Here is a 23,430-nt window from a genome sequence, read left to right as displayed (position 1 = left end):
AACGGTACTAAATCGGCACCAACTTGGAGTGATGCGCGCACGCGACCGCCGGTGAATTATGTCGCGGTTCATTCACTGTGCGTGTGGGGCCCCGAAAGGGGTCGTTGCATGTACGTTTACGAGCAGAATATGGTGGGGTTAGACAGGGGTACGAGGGGTGCGTCGACTAAATCATGTGTATTTGGCTTGGTTGTGGAGCGAGACGAGGAGTAACCTCCGGCGGGCCTCAGGACTCCAACGATGATGAACCACTTACTTAAATAGGTCGTGGGAAGAGTGTCGTGACGGGCTCCGGCACAGTCCGGAATTGAGGAAGGAGGTCCGAGCGAGTCCGAGTTGGTTCGTGTTTGACAGAAATACGTGGACCTAAGAGATTAAAAATAACCGGCCTTGCGATTGGTTGTGGATGGCCTGGCCAAGGCGAAGTCTGCGGGAAGAACGATAGGACTTAAACAGGAACCGTGAAAAAGTAATCCCTCATGGTTTGCTCGTTGAACACGCGGAACCGAAGCCTCGATCCGTCGACAAGCCTGAGGTCGATCGATCGTTTTCAACGCTCTGGTGTTTTGGTCTTGTGAAAAGAAAATGCATCGAGATATTCCAAGCCCCGCTTACATCACGAAGACGTGGTGCACAGGCAAATCTGTCCAATGTTGGATGACAGACACTCTTACATATGACGCTCAAACAAGATACACACTAGAGAGAGCGAAACTGAGATGCGTTGTGCATAGTAAATCGATGTCCAGAAGGAGATATAGATCATTGATCAATGTGTCCAGGAAAGTCTCCGAGATCGCCGGGAGTCCTTACGGTAAATCTGAGAGGCAGCAATTGATATACCAAGTGTATTTTACAAGGCTTTATTGCAGCAAAAGATTGATCGGACGACTGTCAAAGTCAAGAAAAGTCATCGGTTAAAATGAAGGAATATCTGAAATCACGTATGACTCGCCCTGAGCTGTCAAAGGAGACTCACAAGCACACCGGAGACGACGGTTCCTTGTGGAGCGGATAAAAAAAATGAGCGTGAAGTGGGCCTCGACGTTGAGGGTCGAAAAAGTCGGGGGAGGAGCCTGTGTACGGTGATGTAACGGAGGGGCAGGGAGGGGCGTTTAGCGAAATGGATAGGCGCCGTGGCGAGTGGCGGGGACGCGGGCGGAGTTGAAAGAAGTGTGGCGGCATGACGTCAGAGTATGTTGGAGAGCAGCACGAGCGGCGAAGGACGAGTTGTTCGCGGCAACATCATGGAGCATGGAGCGCCAGAAATCCGTTCTCGCGCGCGTATAATGGAGGCTTGTTGCTCCCAGCTCGATCCTTTTCAACGTAAAGTCCCCGTCACGTCTGAATCTGACCACTTCACGTCTACCCGCTTGTCTTCTCGACCAGTTCATCGCTTTCAGACCTACCTCCACTCAATTCCATCTGCATTGCCTCATCCGTGGCTGTATCCCGCGAGAGTACCCCACAGACTAAGTCCTCGCCCACGAAAGGTGTGTGTTAGTTCCGTGTTAGGTCATTGCTTCTACTGACCCTCGAGCGCCACAGAGGATCCCACATTAGCTGATAAGCTACGAAGTACAAAGCCATGACTCCACTTGAGATCATCCCTCCTCCACGACTCCCGAACGTATTCAACAGAAAGCTTGGACAGGACGGGCACGCCGGTGAGCATTCTCTTTCATTCCTGCATCCCATATTCGCCGCCGTTCGAGGCCTGGTCTTAGGTCTCGGCCGTTCCCGGGCGGAGTGGGAGTGTTGAGGTTCCGCCCAGCGCACTCGGAGCCCGGCGTGGACGAATACCCAACTTTTTTTTATAAAGTCGGTTGAGTGTTGCGCGGCCGGTCGCTGAGAGCTCGAACCAGGAGAGCGCTGTCCCTAAGCGCCTCGCAGACCCCCATTCTTTTTCTTTCTTTCCATTCTAATGCTCTCCGTTTGACCTCCACAGACAATCATTACTCCCCTAAGGCCCGGAACCAAGGTACGGGCTCTGCGCCATCCCGTCAGCAAACGTTCTTACCCTTCCCCCGTCCAGCATTTCATGACCAGCCCTCTCGTACTCTGTCGACCTCTGCCCTCTTCGCTGCTGTCCCTCACATACCCCACGTCCCTAAGGCGCCCATCCCGGCTCTCGATCCCCCTGGTGCAAATGCTTCCGAGCCCCCTGACGCTTTGAACATGCCTGGCTCGTCCTCCAGTACAGGGGCTCCCACACAAGGCGCCCCGTCTCGTCAACGGCCTTCGCAGCCGTCGACCTCCGCTCGGCGTCCACAACCTACCTCTCGCCCCTCCTTCCAGCAGACTCCTCCAACACCCGTCTTTCAGCAACGTATTTCACCTCAACAGCCGGAGAATTCGCAAACACCCTCCAACCCGGCTTCCAACTTCTACCGGAACCCTTCTCCACATTACCAACCTCATTCTCCCTACATGCAGCGTCCGGGCTACCCCGGCCACCATTATTCTGGCAATCCACAACAGCAGCCTATGATGATCCATTCCCCTCCCCATTACCCTTTCCCCCATCTCCCCACGGCGGCAAGCCCAGACCCGAGTATACCTTCCATGGCCTATTCCCAGCCGTCGATGCTTCATATGTTACCACAACATGGCCAAATATACCCGTATTCGGCTCCTTCTCCAGACACCAACCAACCTCAACACACATATGGCACGGGCGCGGGGGCCCCGAACATGTCTATGTACTCCCAGCCGATCGATCCCTCTTCATCTGCGCCACACTCGCCCCTATCCCCTGGCCAAGGGTCAAATCTACCGCCTCTCAACCGTCAATCGTCCTTCGTTGGACAAACAGGTTATCAACACATGGGCTATTCGACGGCTGGGCCTGCCTATGCCCCACCACCCTTCGGTGCCGCTCAATCGATGTATTCCTCTCCCTATCCGACGCCGTATCCTCAGTCGTATGTTCCCTCGACTGAACAGGAAGCTTCAGGCGCATGGTGGTACTTGCCACCTGGCGCCACTGGATCGATGCCGTACGAGAACATGCAGGGATCTTTTCCATCACCATACGGAATGCCCTACCAGCCGCAAAATCTCCCCGAATCTGAGGGAGCGACTGGGTCGTTCGCGTTTCCTACTTCGCCGTCCGCTTCTCGACCTTCGCCATCATTTGGCGGCCCTGCTGGGAATCATGGCCGAGAGCCACCCTTTGCCCGATCTGTCGCCGCGCCGCAAGGCCCTCCTGCACCTTCTACGGCCGAGCAGCCACAACCTCCTGGCCTGACGGCGCCGGTAGGAGACGTCCGCCCTCATCCAGGACGCAAACCGTATCATCCCAATCCTCCTGCCCAACGATCAGAATGGGTAATGTGGGCAGGCAACGTGCCATCGGATGCGACACAAGACGAGCTGTGGAGGTTCTTCAGTCAGCAGACGGTTTCCGGACGACGTCCTCCACCTGAGAGTACCTCAGGAGCGAATACGGATTCAATTTATGGTGGCGTGTCCTCTATATTCCTTATCTCGCGCTCAAACTGTGCGTTCGTCAACTTCGAGTCGGAACGACACCTCGAAGCCGCCACTGTCAGGTTCAACGGCCAACCTCTTCGCCCTGCGGACCCTCGGTGTCCCCGTTTGGTTTGCAGAATAAGAAGGTAAGAGATTAACGAAGGAAAAGGTCGTATTCAGCATTGTTTTCTCGTGACTGACCAACATCTCTATCTCGCGTGTAACGCGTTTTGTCTTCCACAGGAGGACCGACGATCTTCGGGCCGGAGTGGGTGGTCAGCGAGGGCAGGGTATTCACTCGAGGTGGGTTCGGGATCAAAAGGAGCAGCTTCGGCAGGCGCAAGATGCAGAACCGGACCCGTCACTTTCTCCAGAAGAAGCGGCCGCTAAGCTTCAGGGTCTCGCTCTCGATAACGACGAATCACCGACGGCTCCGGGAGGCTCCAAGCGCAATACGACGGGTACAGGACATTCCAGTTCCGGGTCCACGACATCAAGTATGCTCGTCCGGTATTTCCCTCAACGATATTTCATTCTGAAGTCGTTGACGCAGGTGCGTACACATCGTGTCAAATTACCCGTTCGCATTCGCTTATTTTGTCCTCAACATTATAGTTCGACCTTGACCTCAGCGTTCAGCGAGGGCTCTGGGCCACACAACGCCACAACGAAGGTATATTGGACCAGGCTTTCCGGACGAGCAAGGACGTCTTTCTCATTTTTGGAGTCAACAAAAGTGGCGAGTTCTATGGTTATGCACGGTACGTCACTTCGTCTCTCTCTTCGCATCCTACCGAAAGGCTCAATCTTATTTGCCTCTGCATCAGAATGGCTGGACCTATTTCACGAGGCGAACACCGCGTGTCATGGGCCTCTCCTCCGGCTTCGCTCTCGCCCAGCTCGGTCATCAGCCAGCGCCCTCAAATGTTCAGTGGCATGTCGGACGAACTTCACAATAGGCGGTCAGAAAGCGGCTATATCCTTCCACCAACGGACGAGCACCGTGTAGACGAATCGCCTTTGCCTGTCTCCAGCTCACAAGACAAACCCTCTCTTGCACTCGGCGCGGAACAACGCACACCCCTCACCACGAATCAGCAAGGACAGATCCTCTCTGCGCCAGCTGAGTTGCGCGATCCGCACCGCAAGCTCACGACCACAGGAGGGAAGAAGCCCCAACCGGGTCTTAGCTTGGATGAGCGGAGAAGTTCTCCCATCGAGTTGGACGAGGCAGCTCCGCTTCGTGCACTCAAGAACCCGCCGTCAGATGATATTCTGGAAAAAGTCAGCGCCGGTCAGCATTCTGAACCACTCTTACAGCGTTCTTCCTTGGGGCGCGTCGAAGAGGAGGATGACGACGGCGACGGTAGGGAGAGGAGAACCACTTCCCCTTCTAAGCCGATTCAGAACCGACCCGGTGACGATTCTCCTGCTTCTCCTTCCGCGAGTCATGCCGAACCCTTTGCTACCGCAGCATCTGCCCATGATCCAACTACGCCGGACCAGGATCCAGACGTCTGGGGAGAACCGTTCAAGATCGAGTGGGTACGGACAGATCGCTTGCCTTTCTTCCGCACGCGGCATTTGCGGAACCCTTGGAACCACGGGCGGGAGGTGAAGGTGTCTAGAGATGGGACGGAGATAGAGCCTGGAGTAGGGAAGGAACTGTTGGAAGAGTGGGACCGTCCCCCGCCCTCACCTAGTTCCAGCGCCCCGCCGACGACTCCTGCGACACGACCTCAACGGCGTGGATCTCGCCCACCATTTTATCACCCACCCTGACAATGAGATTTCTTTCTATCGGACACGTTTTTCTTTTCTTTTCTTTTTTTTCGGGTGCGCAATCGCGTTGTTGTTTTCATCACAAGGGCTACCCGAGATTCTTCAAAACCTCGCATCGAGGACTTTTTCATCACGCACGTACACGAACGCATTCATTCAGCAGCATCATACACGCATACACGATACGACTTTCGATTCACTAACGCTCAACCATCCACCGCATACTACAAGGCTTCCATCTCCTCCCTTGCCTCTACATCTTGATTTGTGTTATCTTTTCCTCCATCCGTCTCTCTCATTCTGTCTCATCGGAGTAGTCGGCATGAACCCTTTGTTAATCACGAAAGAAGCATTGGTTGTCGCTCATTTCCCCTTATAAACCCCCAATCCCATCCTAAATTCCCCACCCTGCAATTCACGTATTATTTGCTCCCTCGTCTTTCATACTATCGGTATTTGGTCGCTCATCTCTGCTTTCGCTCTTGCTGGGCCTGCTGTTTGTCGAAGTTTCCTCGTCCTTCGCTCTCGCTATTACATCCCTCAATCATAGTTACTACCCATCCCCTATTCCCCACTTCCCTGTTCCCTATCCTTCCCCCACTCGCCGTCCTATCCCCTTCGATCCCATCCCACCCCACCCCACCACATCCCCACCCTTCCCCTTTCCCCACCTCTTCTCCCCTCGCCAACTTCCCCAGGTGCATTCGATCGATCTCTCAGTTCTAGCTTTCAGCTTTTCTTCGTTGTCGACAAATGTCCGATTTGCACTTTTGTAGCTATAGGTATTGCTGCTCACCAGGCCCAGAACACATGTATCGACTACCATACACGAAGCAGGGTAGTGTCCTGGATCTGCTTAATCCAATGATTCTTTTACTTTTGCTCTTGTCCATTGGGTGCCTTTAGCTCGGACCTTGAGCAGGGTATGCGTCCTGCGGCACTGAGCACAGTGTGGATAGACTTTCCGTCTTTGTGGGGAGCGTCGTCAACAATGCCATGTGGCGTCGTAGCCAGTCGTGCGCCCTGAGGTTGATCGTAGACGCAGCTAAATAGTAAGGTCTGGGCCCGGAATAGATATGGCGCCCTTTTCGATAAAAACTGGAGTCCATACTTGATTCCCCATCATAGCCTATTGGCACGGCCGCAGAAGATCATCATAACATGTAGATGTCATCGGCGCGTCAATTGCAGCAAGAGCGAGGAGTACAAGAATAAATACAGGCGAGGTACGAATGGCGGACTTCGATTTCTAGATGCTAATCATCTTGTATTCCGGTGCCGTCAAATGTCCCCCATGAGCCTCTTTCTACACCCGATATAAAATGGTCGTCAGCTCAGTTCCTCCATTTATCTCTTCGAGGACTCTCAGCGCCACAAAAAGCGCCACACAATGGGTCTGGATGAAGAATAATGGAAAGAATACTCACAAACTGTCTGGAGCCTCGCTCAGAATTGTTCGTCCACCGATCATCTCCCTCGTCCACACATCCCTCGCAAACCACCCAACATGACCGACCGCACATCCTACTAGATCTGCCGCCGCGGCGTGCCACGTGCCACTGAGCGCCCAAGAAAACATGATGAGAGCGAAGGGGAGGTAGGGTGCTGTCATTGTGAACATTCCGAAGATGGATACGCGGGTGGAAGGGTGTCGACGGGACCAGAAGTAGACGGGCACATAGGCCAGGGGGTTTGAGAGGAAGGGGAGGTTGAAGAGGGGGGATAGGGACTTCAGGTTGACGGAATCAATATGCGGCATGTCAGAATGGTATGTCTCGTGTCATGAGGCGAAAAAGGAAAAGAAGAAAGCAAGATATACGTACGAGGAGCATGATTGAGGAGAGGAACAACAACCAGAAATAGTCTGCTTTCCGGTTAGCAAATGATGATTCTTCCAGCATGCGACTATATCGCATACTGGAGTCGGGTTAGTAGCAAGACACAAAGGGTCGGAACTTGAACGACATACAAGAAGTATAGGTGGAATAATAGATCTAATGAGGGCGATCCAAAATATAAGAACGTCGTTACTGTTCGCCACAGCTACCGATTCAACTATAGATCAGTATACCAGTGTCTGTCTGTTGTGGCTCTGTGCGTACCTGAGCATTCGTAAAGGCTAATTTAAAGTTGAAGTAAAGTTGGAGGGGGGCTACTAGATGACATTGCTTTGCGGGTCTCAGCGTGACGGCGAATCATCCAGAGTCAATAGACGTACCACAGCTAGACTGGTGGCAACAGACAGACAGAGCCAAGCTCGAGTCACAGGTGGTATTTGCGCAAGCCACGCCTCCATTTCTTGCTCTTAAAGGCTCAGCTGGAACCGAGAGGTAGTCCTAGGATGACCACTGTAGAATAAAAGTGCTAGGTAGTAGCAGTCAAGGCTCAAGATTCAACGTGGCGAATAAAGCAGCGATGCGCGCGACGCGACGTGGCGGTATCACGTGGCAGCACGAACGTACTGAGCCTCACAGCTATCGTTTCAATCCAACTCATCTTACTCTGTCACTAAGAGGGGCGAAAAGATTCTGTGGAGTGTATGAATTCGGCTTGTGCACATGAATTCTCTTATACTTATAAAGTACCGAATCTCAAAATTTATTGCATTTTCAAGAGGCTTCAGATGAGCTCCTACTGTCCCAGTGGAGGCTTTTATACCATAGAGTGCACTGGTCGACACTGGACAAGGCTGCCGGAGGGCACCACACTGCAGCACATCACATCAAAGATTATTTAGCTCTTCTTCTATGAGAACATGTAAGAACTCGGCCTCTTCCAAGGGCCCGCTATCAACGTCTCCTTCCGGCCCAAATATAAGCAGTATATGTTTGGCTATAGCCAGATACCACCCCGCTCTGCGCAACAATTCTTCCTCGTTTGCGCTATTGTCCAAAGCACTACTCTCCTGTGTTCTTGTGATAACGCCGTTGTAAGCTGTCTTCGCAAGCTCTAACGCGTGCATACCTAAGCCGACGAAAATAAAATTATCAACGTACCGTATCAGTACGAAAGCTATAATCAGCCTCCTACACATAGCAAATTCAAGACGGAAGAGAACACATGCCTATTTGTGGATATCCCGGAGGGTAAACCAGAACATATACCGCCAACAACACATGTCCAACATCTGTCGCTCTGTCCACCGCGCCCTCGTGAGATGCCTGACTGAACTCCTCCGATATTCTAGGGATGATCGACTTGTGAAGCAGTGGATACAGTGTCTCCGGCATGGCATGCATATTTCTGACGACACTGAGAGCCTGCGTGACGTAGCTGGCAGGAAGAGAGAGGTTAAGGCCGACGTGATTGAGAAGCGTGTCTCGGATGGCGAGAATATCTTCCTCGCGTGGGGCGTCGCCTGTGTAATTGGGGTTCCTGGCTAGTTGGGAGCCAAAGGAGCAAACGTGACATGTGCATCGGAAGCCATAGTTTTGTTCGAGAGAAAGCTGACGTTCTAGGAATGGTAGGGCTGGGTCGAGATACGGAATGGTGATCTAGAATGATTATTATTACTAAGACGTCGCACTCTGTTCAAAGAGCAATGACGCTTCGTAACGGATGTCATTGTATGCCTACCTCTTCGTTGTGTGAGATATTGCGCAATGCTACAACCACCATACGCACACCAGGCTTATCCCGGCCAAAGATGTATTTTGCCGCAGCATTTGGTGTGCACGAATGATTGAACAGTCGACTGGCCACCGGAAAAATACCGTGCGCGATGGGGGACAAATGTGAATGCACAACGAAGTTATTCCTTCCAAAGCGCGAGTACAATTCTGACGGCGACGGCGAGTTGTGACCTGGCCGACACGCTACAGGCGGTGGAGCGGGATGATTGTCGTGGCCTAACAAAGACAGGAAAGTGCCAAACATGAAGGGCTCGGATGAAAGGCTGGGAACGTCGTCTGTCACTGAGTCGACACTAGACAGCGACTTCAACGCTATTTCGGCAATAAGGTGAGATAGAAGGACGGCGTCTGCTTTTTGATCGTCCGCGAGGCACGAATATTCCGGTGAGGCCTCGTATGTAGCAAATGTTTTACATATCTTCTTATGATGTGAGCTCCAGGCTTCTTTTTGACCTGTGGCATTGAAAGTCAGATGAAAATCAATATATAACGATTTGTAGGAAAATGTTAGCGAAAATCGCATGATTTTAGGGCAAGCTTTACATTCTGGGCCACAATACCAGTACGCCGCGCATCCAGAACACTTTCCCAGCTTGCGACTTTTGCTGGGGAGAGCAAGACAGAAGTCGCATCGAATACCCTTTTGTGATGGAAGAAGTGCGAGAGACAGAGATGCAGAGACTAGTATGACTTCGCCACGTTCCAGTGGACGGGATGCAGAGGCTTTGTTGCGTGCTTTGGGGTCGTCGACGAGTTGTATAGGGCTTGGTCTGGAAGGTGCGTCTTCACTTAGGAAATTGTTCATGGCTATTTTAAGGAGGATTACGATCGTCCGCCGAGCGAGTGTTGCTACAAAGATGGCGCTGCAGGTGCCGTTAGAGAATCCCGACCAAGCAGTACAAGGACAAGGGATGCCGGCGATTGCCGTAATGTTAAACGGCGTGAACCTTGTGTGCAACCTTACCCGATTTCACCCATTTGCCTTTCATGAGCCTCAACCCGCATACAGTCCCAGATCGCCTTGCGACGGACACGACTTCTTCGACGTTCCCGGGTCTGTAGGAGGCCTCTAGAATTCGCACAAACCCTCTATCAAAATTCACCGACTGTCACTCATGACTGGTAGACATGGACTATGGATTTCAAGTTCGCTCACCATACTGACTAACGCAGCTCGATCCACCTAGTATGTTCGTTGTAATCCTTGCATGCTTAGAACAACATCAGTTGCATAAGTGGATGTAATGACTCGCTTGAAGCGAGGGTTCGAGCCACTGTTAAGTGATCGCCGGCTTTATGTACCCAGAGTCTAAACTTGTTCCAATCACCGGGTCATTGTCGCATCGTGGAACGAGCTACAACGGCGTGTTAGGAGCCTATACGCCCCAATGCACTCGTCAATACTGTCCTCAATGAGGCGTGGGTCCAAGCGGAGACCGAGGTCCACTACGACCCACTCAACATCCGCTTGGGCAGTATATATATATCAGCTGCTGTGGGCGAAATTTCCCTCCACTTGGAATTGCGCTCATCCAACCGTGATCGAAACGCTATTCACCACTCCCCTAGATCCCTCGCATCCACTATCAGTGGTAATACGGAATGGCGAAAGCTACCATAGCAATTGTAACGGGATCGGTGAGTCCGCATCACTTGGTGGTTGATAAAGCTGCCCATCTACATTCGGACCTACAAGCATCCATCGCTCCCACAGTACTTATATTGTCATCCGCTCGAGGGACTCGACGTCAAAGCATTGACTGCATACTTTCTTGCTGATCTATATATCCATTTCAGAATCGTGGTATAGGACGAGCTATATGTACAAACATCGCCAGACGACCAGCCATATCCCCTCCAGTAGTGCTATACGCTACGTCTAGAGGTGGACACGACCTCGGCCTGCCCCCTACCTCCACCGCGAAGATCGTCTACCATAAACTCGACATATCCTCCGACCAAAGTATCGACGACCTTCTGTCCCACATCAAGAAGACTCACGAAGACGGCGAAGTCGGTGTGCTCATCAACAATGCGGCTGTGGAATACGACCACAAGATGTACACCGCACAGAACGCGAAGAAAACGCTCGACGTCAATTATCGCGGGACGCTGAATGTTTGCCAGAAGCTCATTCAGAGCGGGCTGATGCCCTCCGGATCGCGCATCGTCAACCTCTCGTCCGCCTTTGGGTCCATGCTGTCGCCTTACTCCTCCGAAGTTCAACGGAGATTTCGAAGCTCACGTGAGGACATGACGTTTGATCAGTTAGAGGAACTCGCAAGACAGTTTGAAAAGGCGGCGGAGGAAGGAAAAGAGAAGGAGAAGGGGTTCGGAGGGCGGATGAGGTCGTATGGCTTTAGCAAGGCTTGTGTCAATGCTGCGACAGCAATTTTGGCGAGGGAGCATCCGGATCTCGTCATCAATTGCTGTTGCCCCGGGTGGGTTAGTACAGATATGGGAAATGTGGTGGGGCGTGCATCTAAATCTCCTGGTAGGCTCTTCAGCATAATTGAATTCATTCGACGAAAGTAGTAACATGCGTTCATTCACGTAGATGACGGGGCGATAATACCAGTCAGGCTAGCCTTCGAGGATCTTGGCGGTGTGACTGGTCGGTTTTGGGCTAATGACAGTTACAACAGCAGGGGGGCTGGTAAGGTGCAAATGTGGTAGTGCAGGGAGAAGAGGTAAATGTGTTGAGGAGTTGTATATGGTCAATCCCTTCGGACTTGAAAGAGACTCAGAGTCGAACGTTAGCAGGTATTCAGAGCTTCGCCCCCAGAACCGTGAGAAGGCATTTGAATTAGACGCATTCGTATGCCCTCTACAATATCTACATGAAGCCTAGGCCAGATATGCCAACGCTCATTATTCCCCCTCCCATGACCACGACATACATCCAGCGAGAGAAAAACATAGAAGCCGCGCCACTTGTCGAAGAGTCTGGTAATACCGTGGGCAGGTTTTGTGGAGAACCTACATTGAGAGAAGCCGTACTGGTTCCCGTCACCGCGGCAGATGGTTCGACGACGCCATTTGAGTAAGCGCGCAGGTAGTTGATCTCGAAGAATGCGTCATCGAAGTTTGCACCGTCGCCAATGACAGTATCGTTATACTATGAAAAAAGGGTGTGAATGAGACAATACCGCTCGCAGAAAGAGCGACAACGAAGTAGATGAATTTACACATAGTCCCGTTCTTCCCAGGCTACCACAAGTTGCATTATAGAATGTACCAAGGCCAGCCCTTGTGGACAATCGCTGTCAGTGACTAGACAAGTATGGACGCGAGGATGAGAAAGGTCGGGCGCACCAGTCACCACACAGGGTGATATCAATTACAAGCTGTTGATCCCCAAATGTATCCGCGATATCCGAGGTGGAGGACGGTAGGTATGCAGCTGAGGGGGTACCCCACTCTGATATGGACAAGTCGGATGTCGATGTTGAATTCAAGATTGATACAGGAATATTGCCTCGCTAGTATGTGGATCGAGATTAAGTTTCTACATGGTCGTCTGAGATCCTTGAACGGCTTACGCTCCAGAACCAAATGCTGTGACCACCCAGTTTTGGGGCAGAACAAACACGACCGTGAGTCTTTGGCCGCGACACAAAAAACCCCGAGATTGAACCCACAAGATCCCAGAAGTATCGAACTGTGCTGCCCAGACGCCACCACCATTCTGTGCGAAACCTTCCCCGAAGCTATTCGGGGCCGTCTCGTTGATGGCACATCCATTCCCTTGTGAGCAATCGGTTGTGAGGAATTTACCGGTCTGCGAGGAATTCCCTGGGACGGCGAAGCCAGGATTGGCATGGAGGGAGTATTCATTGTTAGGCATTAGGTTGACGCCCTCGATGATGTCAATTTCTCCATGCGAGGGCCATTCAGTTCCCTGAACAGTGGTTGGCATGCCATTGAGAGGAAGAAATAATATGAGGGCATACTGTGGTCCATATGGACGGCCAAACCTATCAAACCAGTCAGAGCTACGCTCAGTCAGAGCGACGGTAGTCGACGCACCGAACATCCAAAGGGTAGATGAGCAACATCGACGACCCACAACGTCCCGATTGAGTATCTGTATACGCGGGCTTAACAATGTAACGTTCATCGGTTTATAGTTCAGTAGGAAATTTTGCTCACGAATCGATGCTAGTCATGCGAATCTGAATACAGAAGTATCAGTCTGTAGTCAGAACGAATATACGAAGGTTCGCACCGAGTTACGGTCCGACGGTGCAGACACGACGCTGGTATTGTCCACCTTGATGACGGCTCGCCCATCACCGTCAGTGTAGATGAGGCGCTCAGAAACAGCGGCCTGTTGGTCTAAGAAATTTGCGTTGCCTACAGTGGACAGGGAAAAGATCAGCAGGGCCTTGGATAAAATGTTGTCGATCTTCATGCTGAAGGATGGAAGAACGTACCGTTCGTCAAGTTATCCCAGCTTCCAAACTGAGTCCACCGGTCGAAGAATGTTTGGCCAGAATATTCGCGAACAACGGAGTAGCTCGAGGATCCTCGTACTACTGTGAGCAAAAATGAGACGGTAGACAGCCAGATCAAGGCGCTGTTCATGATATCTTTGGGAGTCGTGCTATGGGCGAAGGGACAGAGGTCGGCGGAGTATCGAGCAGCTAGAGTGGTCGAGCTTATATGGGGCGGAGGAATTCATCGAAGTTGAGGCACTATCATCGGAATAGCTCACACTGTTTCCGTCAGCGTGAGGAGATCTCTGTCGATGTCACAACGCTTGTAGAGCGCGGCAGCAGCATCAGCACAGCTAAAAACACGCCCAATAATATATGTTAGCCTCTGACCACATTCACGTCTTCAATAAATATTGAGGGACGTACACCATTAAGCTTTTTCCACAAGGCATCTATGCATTACCCCATTCTATGTGGACTATGGTTCCCCTTTGAACGAGCATGAGTACGCTCTTAGAGAACCCGTCCGATAACTGGCACTTCGCCCAAACTGAGCCGCATACCCTCCATACATGCAGGAAGGGCAGTCGTGGTTACAATCGGTCTTTTGCGGACACGGACTTACAAACCTTGCGGGGAAAATGTGGAAGGATGCAAGCGCCAAGGTACCACCTGTGTGTGCAGGAAGGACATTATATTAAAAGATACGCACCTATTTGCGTTCACCGAAGACAAGGAAATAGCGTCGGTAGGAGCTACATGATTGTGCACCAATGAGTAGAAGTGGTCCGCAGAAAACAATTCGGGTCACTGGAGAGGAAGTCATAGTGAACTCCGCTAAGGTTCTAAGCGTCGATGTGGTCGACCCGCACGACGATCCTCGTCTACGCTAACAGGTGGGATCATCCGAGGAGAATGGAGACGAGCCTTTGAGTACACGGCTTTCGTGATAACGAAAGCCAGCTGAAGCAGAGATAGCTTGGTAAAACAGTCACCCGAGCATCCATTCGGACATCCCCAGGTCATCAAGAAATTGTTGATACATATCTAAATATACAGTTTTGCAAGGAACATGCCGCACAGGCTCCGCGACGCAACGATTCGTTGTGCGAGTTTCACCGAGCAGCCACAGCAATAACAGCTCGATAACATGGGCCTCTATGCCTGAGCAAGGATTCTAGTGCCTCTTCCAGAGAAGAAAGAGGCTCTGCCACCCAGGCCGGGATCACCCAATACACCGAAAAGGTCGAGACCATTGATCAATATCAATGCATCAACGATGGACCTTCTCTCCCTTTACCCTTCTCCTTCGTATTTCCGGCGTTCTCGCTCAGAAATAAGACACAGACGCCGGAGAGAGCAAGGACCACAACGGAGGTATAGACGGGGAACGAAGTTTTGATCATGAGAAGTATTCCGCCGAGTATGGGTGCGATCATGCCGCCTCTGATGATTGCGACATTTCGAACATGGTCCAGCGAGTATTCGTGAACGTCGTGGGGAGGGAAGTTTGGTGTGGCGGTTAGCGGTGGAGGATCAGCATCGTGGGAATTTGGAATTCGAGCGTTGTGGGTGCATGGAGGAGCGAGCACGTCAATCAAACGAGAGGCAAAAGATATGGAGTTGTACGAACATTCGGGAGAGAGCAGATGCGGTCCCACATGCAGTCCCTCGCACTGCACAATTAGGGCAGTGAGTTTCATACTGCTCACGCCAGAAAACATAGACAATGTACCTTTCGTGCCAAAGATCTCTGGCGTCCACCTAAAAATGTCACAAAAAATGTTCCAATATTAGAGCGACTGATCTGTACCTGAAGATCTCATTAAAAGAAGCTTCTCACCCATACAAAACGGCCCACATCGCCGTCGCACTCAAACTGATGCCCACCGTACTCGCCGTAATCGCGAATTGGCCATCCACGACTACGAACATGATACAGAATAATGCAGTCACGAAGGTGCTGCCTGCGAGACTCCAACGTCGACCGAGTGGGGACTCGACGAGGTAGGCGCCGAGCTGCAAAACGACATGGAGTGAGCTGCTGGTGTCAAGAAGAGTGAGAAACCGATAGCACTGAGAACAAAGACCTACCACGGCACCTGGACAACCTCCAAGGGTGAATATCACGACGTCCCATAATGTCCCCTCCAGAGTTTTTGGTGCTGCTCCTGCTGCCGATCTCGCCTCCAATAACTTCGGCAGATACACGTTGAACATCGTGTACGCTGTTAAATCCCATTCGATAATTTCAGTGCCCCCAATCTTATCCTCGCAAAGAAAAGTGAATAAACATCAAGAGACACTTACCCAATGACATCCCAAACCATGCACCCCAGACCAATAGTGTCGTTCGAAGCCACTCTGGTGCCAGCACCATTCCGAATCGGTCAAACCAGGCCTCCACAGGTGCTCTTACTTTGATTGGCACCCTCCACCACCACCATCCGCAACAGAACCCTCCTCCCTTCTTTACAGCAACATCGTAGAACGAGCCCCTAGAGGCACGCAGGTCGGCGGCGGAGAATCGAGTGCGAGATGTACGACCTGCGCTACGGAGGGGCGGGCGAGCGTGGCGTGCGGGAATAGGATCTGAGTCCTCTGCAAAGACTGTCTCGTCGTCGAGGTGTGAAGATGTTTGTGAGTGAGAGTCGGGTTTGAAGGTGTTGGTGTTTGCCGGAGCGCTGGAAGCATGGGAGGCCGTCCGCGGTCGGGGGGCATGCTCCTCAGAGGGCGTTTGATAGTGGTATCCGCCAAGCACCATCGGCGATACAGTCGTAGCGGAGTACGCGGGAATGCCTTGTGATGATAAAGTGGGTGCGGAGTTTGGAGAACTTTGCGTAGGTGTGGAATTCCCGGAAGGTGTATGATTATTCACCCCGCTGGCGAAATACGCATTATTTCCATCCGCGTCGAACAATGTCTCTCCCATTCCCTTGGGGCTACCCTTCACGCCCGTGTTTAGAGGGCTGTGTTCGTCGATGTCTCCGTCGTCTCCATTCGAGAGGAATGGGGCGCTTTCGCCTGAAGTGCCAGACTGTTGTCTGTCAGAAGACGAAGCCTGTGGTGCACGATGATCTTCTACGTCGTCCAGATCAAGAGTGAGTTCAGAGCCATTAAAGCGAGATATCAATTGTAGCGAGACGAGTGCCTCTTGTGGACGCCCAGCGTGGACAAGGTATCGTGGAGATTCATGCAGGCGAAAGAAAACCATGCGGGCGACGAACATAGTGAGAGTCTGTTGGGAAGGTCATATAGAGCATTCAATATACCAAACAAGGTGTGAGGATGTTTCAATTTGGTGACGTACGATAAGGCCCAAGGTCATGAGGGTATACCGCCAGCCTTGATTTTCTGTGAGGACGTCGCATTCGGCTGGTAATGGAGGGCAGGAGTTGTGTGGTACTGTGGCCAGAGCGACGAAGGCGGCTAAGACAGCCCCAAAGGAGAAGAACACGGAGAGTGCGGTGACAAGGTATTCTTTGCCTTGGGGCATGTGCTCAAGCAGTAATGTCCCGTCCGTAGGCATAGAACCCTTTATGATCATGTATTAGCTGCCATGAACGAGATAATGTGAAAGGTTGGGTGAACATACGCCAACGGAGCTGCCAAGGAGGAACAGGGATATGCATAGGAGCGTGAATGTATTCGCAAAAGATGCTACGAGACCAAATACAGCGGTGAAGAATAGAGTAGCGTTAAACGCTGTTGAACGCCCCATGAGATCGGAACCTGGTTATTCAGACCATGGCATAAGTATGAACCTCAGTATGATGTGAGGGAATAGACACACATGTACCCCATCCTACCGCACCAAACATCATTCCAGCAAACATGGATGAAGAGAGGGTGCCAATATAGCTGTCCGGCACTGTCATAGGTGTCCATATAAGTGGTAATGGTGCTAGGATAAATACGATGAGGGGCGTACCAGCGTAGTGCCTCTGCACACGGGGGAGGATTATGGCGACCGCTTGTAGCCACATCTGAAAGCGTCAGGTCGTTGGCTTGAAGCAAGATAAAAGGATTAACTCACATTATCGGCCATCCAACCTTTGGAAAACGCGTCCCATCTATCGTCTCGAGTGCTTCACTGAGCGTAACACGTTCAAGACTCACCAAAGCCGCATAATGAGAGCAGGGTCCACTGATACTGGCCTGTATCGTCGCACACAATAATTAGCACGGTCCAATGCACCAGGAAATAAACGTACACACCCATGCCGATCCTATCAATAGTTTTGTCCAGGGGCGTGCGGCCGTCATCTTCGCTGCCTATAGCCTCTGGGTCGTCTGAAAAGCTGCCCATACTCTCCTCCTGATCAACGTCGACGTCCCAAAGACCGGAAGCACGGGGCGTGATAAAGGACATGGCCTAAAGTCCGGACTTTATATGATTTGGAAGGGAGGTAGTCAGCCCGAACCGTCTATACGTAGTTCGGGCGGCGTAAGTACTACGTGCTGGGAGGCGAGTTTGACGAAAGGCCGCGTCGCACATTTGGGTTCGTATTGCGTTGAGGTATCACTCGATCAGTCAGCGAGTGAGTTTGTGACAATTGCCAAGAACCCAAGGCAGACCTCGCTTTCTTCCTGACCTCCACCTCGTCACTGTCGAGAGTACTGTGGTCGTCGCTGTAGATGATGGCCAAAATCGCACGGATATCCATTTCTGGCTTCCTTACACTTTGCATTCGATCTGCACCGCTTACTTTCTACGGCATAGCCCATTCCTCTGGTTCTCGACCTGCATGGATAAATCGGATTCTACTAAAATCCGCCTTCAGACTCTTCTAAGCCGCGTCTTGGGGAGCGTCCATTTCCTCCTTTCTGAGCTCTCCGGGAACTGAGGAGGCGCCGACGCGGGTCACAACCGCTATGTTTCAAGTGGGCATGCGCAGCCCCTATCGACTCGGAAACCAGTGCCCTCGAGCTGCTCTGCCGAAATATGTGGTAACCTAGGATTTTTTATGCTGTCTAGGAGCTCTGAGCGGCTCTGGCCATCTTCAAAAACCGCACAGTCAAAGCCGGAGCTGGCGGGCCTGGCGGTGACGACGAACCCCTGCGAACCGTTTGCTATTTTTAGCCCGTGATGTAACCCTTTCCACAGCGCTGGTTGCACGCCTTCTCGACTATATATACCGGATCATTGGCCTCAGACGTTCCCGCAGCTCCTCTTTCCCTCCACGACAACAAACTCTCTCCCGACTTTCACAAAACACAAACACAATGGACGCCGTCTCTAAGCCCGCCCCCGTCGCCGCTCAGCCCCAGGCTGCCATTCAAATGAGTATGTCCTCGCATTGCTGGTATTGAAATGCACGGCTCTTGAGGTATTCACACGTTTTGCGACCTGTGCTCTTGTTGACGCTTAGATGCCATGAACCCCGCTGCCCCTGCCAACTCTCAACAGGCTGAGCACGAGCATCACCATCAGCACAAGGCCTCTCGTCTCCGTGGTGGAGGTGCCGGCAGGGTGAGTTCCAAAACATAATGATGCATCAAATTGTCGTTTCTGAGCCTCGTCGTCGTGATGCAGGACTGCTTCCTCGGTCTCATCGAGTGCTTCCTCTGCTTCGGTAAGTCTCTCGCCATTTATTTACCACTACCAAAGGGGCTACGTCGCTAATATTCATTTCCTCATGCAGAATGCTGCAAGGTCAGACCTCGTTCCACTTTTGCCCTCGTGTTTTCCACGCACGTTCCAACTAATCACATCAATTTCTCCGTACTCAGGATTGCTGCGAATGCTGCGCGGACATCATCTGTACGTGGACTCTCCCACATCTGCTCCCTTCAACACCACCGTTCCTTGCTCTTACTTGCATTATTTGCTGACGTCACTTTCTACTCTTAGGCTGCCCTTGCGAGATGTGCTGCTAAGCGTGCGCCAGCCGTCATCCTACGACTTGATTCCCCTGTACCTTGAGGATAGGGTGTCTCGATACCACCTGCTTTACGCCCTTCGATCTTCTTATCCCTTAACTACCCCCATCCCGGCCCTCCGCCTCTTCATGCCTGCTATTCTATGATGTCTACGTGTACTTCTCATTGCGTATGGACGGACGCCCTGAATGAACCTTGTTTGTGCTTTTGTCTCAACGAATCGTTGTGCAGTATTGTGGGATATCCGACAGAAAATCGTGTGGGTACAGCGACTTTATTGACGTCATGTAACCCCACAATCCGCTACACCACTCGAGAGTTTCGTTCTCTCCTCAACATCATGATCGCTCACCCGCCGTGCGTATTATTGGATCCAAACTCCCGCGTCTTATGACTACATCATTGCAATTTGGGGCCCGAGTCAAATCGTTGACCGACGGCCTCCGACGGCGAGAGGGCAAGCTACCAAAAGTCCATAGATTAATTATGTATTCGTCTCGATAGGGCGACACGGGCGGCCTGGGGTGACCGACCCAAAAATACGATGCACCAAAAACAAGACGGAACACGACGAATCGAAGACAGAGGAGAGTGGTACCGCAGGAAGGTGGAGAGGCAAGAAGGTCAAAGTAGAGATGCAAGAAGGCCGAAGGGAAGAGGATATCGAATAGGTGAAGAAGGTCGAAAGATGCGTTATGGGTTTATAAGTGACGGAAAGGTATAAGCACGTAGGCAAGCGAAAACAAGCGTGAAGCATGAGTAGGAACGGCGAACCCATCTACGACCGATGCAAACAAAGAGGAAGCCCTCGAGTAAGTAGATAAAAATCGTACACAGAACCCGGGGAGATGCAAGGAAGAAACAACAGAGGATAGCAGTTGTAGAAAGGAGTCCATCGAGTAGATAGATACGCGAGCGGCGATGAGAAGAGGTGCCGGAAAGATTGTTCGTGAAGCGAAGTAACGGGGTCAAGACGAGAATAGAAGCGAGGATATCCGGTGGGCGACGCTGGTGGCACAAAGTAATAGATATGGTATGGAGCGGTCATGGTTGTGTATAATGTCTATGGGTACGGGCTCTCGAGTGACACAGGCTATTCACCAGACAAATCAGCTCCCTGGGGCATAAAAAGACATTGAGTATAGAAATAACTCACCGACAATACCCGACCAGGGCTCATCACCAGTGAAGGCGGCGTCGAATGAGGTCTTTCAACCCCATTGATACCACCAATGGTACTCCTAAGCATTCCGAGTCGCTCGGCAACCTGACCTCGGAAGATAGTAGGCGATACGTCAGGGAGATAGTTTGGTTGAGCCGGAATGGCGATGGAGAGGCCCGCGGATGGTTTGCCTGGCATCTGCTTGTCGGAATTCAAGCTGGTGGTGTAACTATGTCCACTGAACTTGTTACATGTGGAAGTAGTGTTACTAAGTGAAGGAGAATGGATGGCATGCGGCTTGGGAGTTTTTGTCCAGTCGTCCTCGAACGGAGGATCGATGGAGACCGGTGCGGAGGAATATGGTAGTTCATCTTGGGAGGAAGAGAATGAAGGGAAGAATCAGGATCATATTTCGATGTGACAAGATGATGTGATATGAAGCATGAGTGTGAAGGAAGAAGACAATAGGGGGTGAGAGTGCACGGATTGAGACTAAGACTTACCTGGATCGGGATGAAAGAAGCGACAATCGTCTCCATCGGGACAGTGTCCTTCCACAAGCCTTGGACATACTTCGCCTGCGAACAAGAGAAAAGAGACCCGAATCACGGGATAAGCAAACACATCGGGATTGAAGCTAGAAAACAATAATGGGCTTACGTCGTCCGCCTAGCGTCACACCTCCACCGATGACCCTCCATGTAATGGGAAACAAACCCTTCGCGTGCATCTCCTCGAGGCTGGAAAGTGGCTTCTGGGGAAGTTCAGGAGGGTTAACGGTAGCGGTCACGCTGGAAGCTGTGGTCGGTGTACGGAGGGACGAAGAGGATAAAGTTGAATCCGTGGAGGTCGATGTCAAGGGAGAGGCGGTCGTAGGTGTTGTAGGCGAAGGAAGGCGCGGTTGTGGTGGTCTTTCGGGACGGAAACGGCGTTCGTGGATGCTACAACGAAGTATGAGTGCCTCGCGAGACTGGTGCGAATGGTAAATACGATACACACAAAGTACATTGGTCGCCCTTGGGACACGTTCCATCTTTCCTGAAGAATTTACACTGCTTAGCTGCGAGAGGTGACCAATAATAAATAAGTATATTCAAGATACGGTGGCGGTGATGACCTACTTTTGTATGCTCTAGCTTTTTTACTGACTGGGATTGCATCTTGTCTTTCCCTGTTACCCTTAGACCCATCAACCGCGCCACCAAACCCATGTCCCACAGCTTGTCCATGATATGTAACATAGCCCACAGGCGATAGCGCATAGGGGTTTACTGGTCCAACATACGCCGTCTGCATTCCATGTCCATGTCCATATCCACGCATCTGATCCTGAATGGTGGGTTGCACGAAATAAAATGACGCCTCGTGTGGAGTGAAACTCGGCGAGAGCATCGAAGGCCATGTCGTCATTCTTACCGGGGAATAGAGATGAGTGAAGGCATCTGGCGTGCGGGGAGGAGAAGGAGCATCGCCGTCTGTGTATGTGTCCGCGAGCGAACTAGATTTAGCGGAGGGGGAAGAGGTGCTGCCGAGGCTCGGGACGTCTGTGTCTGTGTCAATGTCGGCTGTAGGGGCGTTGCTGTTGATCGGGGAGAAGGGAGAGAAGGACGGCGCAGAGCGTTGTGGCGGGATATAGTGTGGGGGGCGTGATGCAGCATAGGGGGATGGGAAGGAAAGATATTGGTCTTTATGATGGAAATAGTTCAGTAAACGGAAGAAAGGGCCAAGCTGGAAACCGTACATGGTGAGGGAGAGAAGGGATACTCTTCCATACTGTGTCCAGGGAAACGGGCGACAGAAGTTGGGTCTAGGATAAAAATAACACGAGTTCATCAGGATACTGCATAGCAAGGTGAAATGCGCATATAGGAAGGGCCGAACGAACAAGATCTACCTTGACTCAAAGGGGAATGATAGCGCTGAGGGTTTTTTGTTTCTCTAGTCCTCGACTCAACGTGCAAGGGCAGCTTCGTTGCCGGAGTACCGACGAGTTTAAGTTCTTTGACGTGCGCAAAGTTGCACTTCTCTGCGGACAAAGCACACGAACCCGTCTGATAGTATCTGCAGGGTTTGCCTATATAAATCACATCAGCTGGAAAAAACGGAAGGAGAAGTGACGGAGTGTACGTACTGTGTCGCTTCTCTGAAGGAACGATGAACGGAGGATTTCTCACCATGGTGTACGAGTTCGAATGAAAGACGAAGGGTCCCAAGGTTGGACAAGAAGGCGAAGGTCGAATAGTTATGCGGGTCAGCGAGGGACCGTGGAGCGCTGCATTATATATCGTCAGTATCAGCGCTTGTTGTTCTACGCGCACAAGAACAAGATTCAGATGGGTAGAACCTTACACAAGAGAAGAAAGGGCAAGAAGGCTTGGAATAATGTCAAATTAGAGATCAGATATGCCCGGCTGACGATTCCGAAGCATGCAGAACAAGAGCAGGAAGAATCGTCCTGAAATCATGCGCGCATTTCGTTCAAGACCGGGACGCCAGCGACACCTTCGTATCTTGAGATCTGAAACCTCTCCACCCACTTCCGAACACGAATATAATTTGTCCAGACCCGGGCGGGAGAGCCACCTGCGTCAGCGCTAATCCAAGTGCTAAGCGACGATTGCGGCGCTGACTTCGAAAAGAAAGCCAACGAACACTCCGTCTCCGCATGACATGACAATAAAGAAACAGGAACGGAGGTTTCAGTGGTTCGGTTACTTACCTCAAACAAGAGTTGCTCTGGTAGTTTATGTGCCCAGTTGGGCTGAGGTACGAGGACTCAAGTGCAGGGGTCGCAGCGACGGGAGATAGAAGGGAAGGGGTGGTCAGTCGACGTCGAGAAGCTATATAAGTATTTTCGCTGCTCCGTCGCAGCCGCCTCGAGGCTCAAGGTCAAAGTTGCTTTCGACCACGATGAGTCAACACATGGCGGATATATGCGTATGTTCTGAACGTCCTTAACGAACGGACAAAACAGTGCCGACGACTTGAACCGAGACTTCCCCCATCTCACGCATTCTCCGGCTCATATTGCATACGAATGTGGAGTAAACGCCCACGC

At 51.6% G+C, this 23,430-nt stretch overlaps 8 protein-coding genes across 8 annotated transcripts; 3 read left to right on the top strand and 5 right to left on the bottom strand.

Annotated features, from left to right (window-relative positions):
* The first annotated feature begins 2,719 nt into the window (after positions 1 to 2,719).
* Positions 2,720 to 5,829, top strand: STEHIDRAFT_80065 (uncharacterized protein). The gene is made up of 4 exons (XM_007304613.1): positions 2,720 to 3,620; positions 3,718 to 4,027; positions 4,090 to 4,235; positions 4,302 to 5,829. Exons 1-4 carry the CDS (start codon positions 2,827 to 2,829, stop codon positions 5,254 to 5,256), a joined length of 2,205 nt encoding a protein of 734 aa, XP_007304675.1. The 5' UTR covers positions 2,720 to 2,826; the 3' UTR covers positions 5,257 to 5,829.
* Positions 5,830 to 6,537: 708 nt separating this feature from the next.
* STEHIDRAFT_131630 (Der1-like protein) lies at positions 6,538 to 7,552 on the bottom strand (the record flags this gene model as incomplete). The annotated part of the gene is made up of 6 exons (XM_007304788.1): positions 6,538 to 6,562; positions 6,684 to 6,985; positions 7,080 to 7,173; positions 7,226 to 7,299; positions 7,359 to 7,424; positions 7,475 to 7,552. The coding sequence occupies 6 exons, from the start codon at positions 7,550 to 7,552 to the stop codon at positions 6,538 to 6,540; spliced, it is 639 nt and encodes a 212-aa protein (XP_007304850.1).
* A 415-nt stretch (positions 7,553 to 7,967) lies between these two features.
* On the bottom strand, positions 7,968 to 9,762 carry STEHIDRAFT_121932 (SET domain-containing protein). Its single transcript, XM_007304787.1, has 4 exons — positions 9,432 to 9,762; positions 8,833 to 9,341; positions 8,321 to 8,750; positions 7,968 to 8,220 (listed from the first exon to the last, which is right to left on the bottom strand). Exons 1-4 carry the CDS (start codon positions 9,691 to 9,693, stop codon positions 7,979 to 7,981), a joined length of 1,443 nt encoding a protein of 480 aa, XP_007304849.1. The 5' UTR covers positions 9,694 to 9,762; the 3' UTR covers positions 7,968 to 7,978.
* Positions 9,763 to 10,175: 413 nt separating this feature from the next.
* On the top strand, positions 10,176 to 11,664 carry STEHIDRAFT_98222 (NAD-P-binding protein). Its single transcript, XM_007304786.1, has 3 exons — positions 10,176 to 10,526; positions 10,686 to 11,382; positions 11,446 to 11,664. Exons 1-3 carry the CDS (start codon positions 10,491 to 10,493, stop codon positions 11,562 to 11,564), a joined length of 852 nt encoding a protein of 283 aa, XP_007304848.1. The 5' UTR covers positions 10,176 to 10,490; the 3' UTR covers positions 11,565 to 11,664.
* A 60-nt stretch (positions 11,665 to 11,724) lies between these two features.
* STEHIDRAFT_58644 (uncharacterized protein) lies at positions 11,725 to 13,475 on the bottom strand (the record flags this gene model as incomplete). The annotated part of the gene is made up of 9 exons (XM_007304564.1): positions 11,725 to 12,006; positions 12,077 to 12,137; positions 12,204 to 12,370; positions 12,431 to 12,446; positions 12,530 to 12,789; positions 12,842 to 12,865; positions 12,918 to 12,975; positions 13,097 to 13,244; positions 13,325 to 13,475. The coding sequence occupies 9 exons, from the start codon at positions 13,473 to 13,475 to the stop codon at positions 11,725 to 11,727; spliced, it is 1,167 nt and encodes a 388-aa protein (XP_007304626.1).
* An 842-nt stretch (positions 13,476 to 14,317) lies between these two features.
* Positions 14,318 to 17,806, bottom strand: STEHIDRAFT_121930 (MFS general substrate transporter). Its single transcript, XM_007304785.1, has 13 exons — positions 17,546 to 17,806; positions 17,447 to 17,485; positions 17,364 to 17,380; positions 17,259 to 17,313; positions 17,121 to 17,198; positions 16,923 to 17,059; positions 16,638 to 16,862; positions 15,638 to 16,565; positions 15,422 to 15,555; positions 15,171 to 15,346; positions 15,063 to 15,091; positions 14,961 to 15,003; positions 14,318 to 14,773 (listed from the first exon to the last, which is right to left on the bottom strand). The coding sequence occupies exons 1-13, from the start codon at positions 17,697 to 17,699 to the stop codon at positions 14,593 to 14,595; spliced, it is 2,196 nt and encodes a 731-aa protein (XP_007304847.1). The 5' UTR covers positions 17,700 to 17,806; the 3' UTR covers positions 14,318 to 14,592.
* Positions 17,807 to 18,493: 687 nt separating this feature from the next.
* On the top strand, positions 18,494 to 19,407 carry STEHIDRAFT_168968 (uncharacterized protein). Its single transcript, XM_007304784.1, has 5 exons — positions 18,494 to 18,614; positions 18,700 to 18,800; positions 18,864 to 18,903; positions 18,973 to 19,091; positions 19,182 to 19,407. The coding sequence occupies exons 1-5, from the start codon at positions 18,554 to 18,556 to the stop codon at positions 19,251 to 19,253; spliced, it is 393 nt and encodes a 130-aa protein (XP_007304846.1). The 5' UTR covers positions 18,494 to 18,553; the 3' UTR covers positions 19,254 to 19,407.
* Positions 19,408 to 19,714: 307 nt separating this feature from the next.
* Positions 19,715 to 23,170, bottom strand: STEHIDRAFT_121928 (uncharacterized protein). Its single transcript, XM_007304783.1, has 11 exons — positions 23,092 to 23,170; positions 22,722 to 22,908; positions 22,504 to 22,644; positions 22,267 to 22,446; positions 22,114 to 22,179; positions 21,494 to 22,057; positions 21,372 to 21,432; positions 21,033 to 21,313; positions 20,876 to 20,950; positions 20,367 to 20,743; positions 19,715 to 20,303 (listed from the first exon to the last, which is right to left on the bottom strand). Exons 3-11 carry the CDS (start codon positions 22,547 to 22,549, stop codon positions 20,274 to 20,276), a joined length of 1,680 nt encoding a protein of 559 aa, XP_007304845.1. The 5' UTR covers positions 22,550 to 22,644; positions 22,722 to 22,908; positions 23,092 to 23,170; the 3' UTR covers positions 19,715 to 20,273.
* Positions 23,171 to 23,430: the final 260 nt, after the last annotated feature.

Source organism: Stereum hirsutum, assembly GCF_000264905.1.
Source record: "Stereum hirsutum FP-91666 SS1 unplaced genomic scaffold STEHIscaffold_8, whole genome shotgun sequence".
Classification (NCBI taxonomy): Eukaryota; Fungi; Basidiomycota; class Agaricomycetes; order Russulales; family Stereaceae; genus Stereum; species Stereum hirsutum.
The sequence above is the reverse complement of the archived record's forward strand: the minus strand, read 5'-3'. Positions and strand labels throughout refer to the sequence as shown.

Coding starts and splice junctions, on each gene's coding strand:
- STEHIDRAFT_80065 (XM_007304613.1), top strand. CDS start 2,827: ATGGGCTATTCGACGGCTGGGCCTGCCTATGCCCCACCACCCTTCGGT. Junction 3,621..3,717: donor TTGGTTTGCAGAATAAGAAG/GTAAGAGATTAA, acceptor TGTCTTCCACAG/GAGGACCGACGATCTTCGGG. Junction 4,236..4,301: donor GAGTTCTATGGTTATGCACG/GTACGTCACTTC, acceptor CCTCTGCATCAG/AATGGCTGGACCTATTTCAC.
- STEHIDRAFT_121932 (XM_007304787.1), bottom strand. CDS start 9,693: ATGAACAATTTCCTAAGTGAAGACGCACCTTCCAGACCAAGCCCTATA. Junction 9,342..9,431: donor CTGGTATTGTGGCCCAGAAT/GTAAAGCTTGCC, acceptor TCAATGCCACAG/GTCAAAAAGAAGCCTGGAGC. Junction 8,221..8,320: donor TCCGGGATATCCACAAATAG/GCATGTGTTCTC, acceptor TCGTCGGCTTAG/GTATGCACGCGTTAGAGCTT.
- STEHIDRAFT_98222 (XM_007304786.1), top strand. CDS start 10,491: ATGGCGAAAGCTACCATAGCAATTGTAACGGGATCG. Junction 10,527..10,685: donor TAGCAATTGTAACGGGATCG/GTGAGTCCGCAT, acceptor TATCCATTTCAG/AATCGTGGTATAGGACGAGC. Junction 11,383..11,445: donor GCGTGCATCTAAATCTCCTG/GTAGGCTCTTCA, acceptor TCATTCACGTAG/ATGACGGGGCGATAATACCA.
- STEHIDRAFT_121930 (XM_007304785.1), bottom strand. CDS start 17,699: ATGTCCTTTATCACGCCCCGTGCTTCCGGTCTTTGGGACGTCGACGTT. Junction 15,347..15,421: donor GAGGTTGTCCAGGTGCCGTG/GTAGGTCTTTGT, acceptor GTCGTTTTGCAG/CTCGGCGCCTACCTCGTCGA. Junction 15,004..15,062: donor AGAGATCTTTGGCACGAAAG/GTACATTGTCTA, acceptor CTAATTGTGCAG/TGCGAGGGACTGCATGTGGG.
- STEHIDRAFT_168968 (XM_007304784.1), top strand. CDS start 18,554: ATGGACGCCGTCTCTAAGCCCGCCCCCGTCGCCGCTCAGCCCCAGGCT. Junction 18,615..18,699: donor CCAGGCTGCCATTCAAATGA/GTATGTCCTCGC, acceptor GTTGACGCTTAG/ATGCCATGAACCCCGCTGCC. Junction 19,092..19,181: donor ATGCTGCGCGGACATCATCT/GTACGTGGACTC, acceptor TTCTACTCTTAG/GCTGCCCTTGCGAGATGTGC.
- STEHIDRAFT_121928 (XM_007304783.1), bottom strand. CDS start 22,549: ATGGTGAGAAATCCTCCGTTCATCGTTCCTTCAGAGAAGCGACACA. Junction 22,447..22,503: donor TCCTTCAGAGAAGCGACACA/GTACGTACACTC, acceptor TGATTTATATAG/GCAAACCCTGCAGATACTAT. Junction 20,744..20,875: donor CTTCTTTCATCCCGATCCAG/GTAAGTCTTAGT, acceptor CTTCCTCCCAAG/ATGAACTACCATATTCCTCC.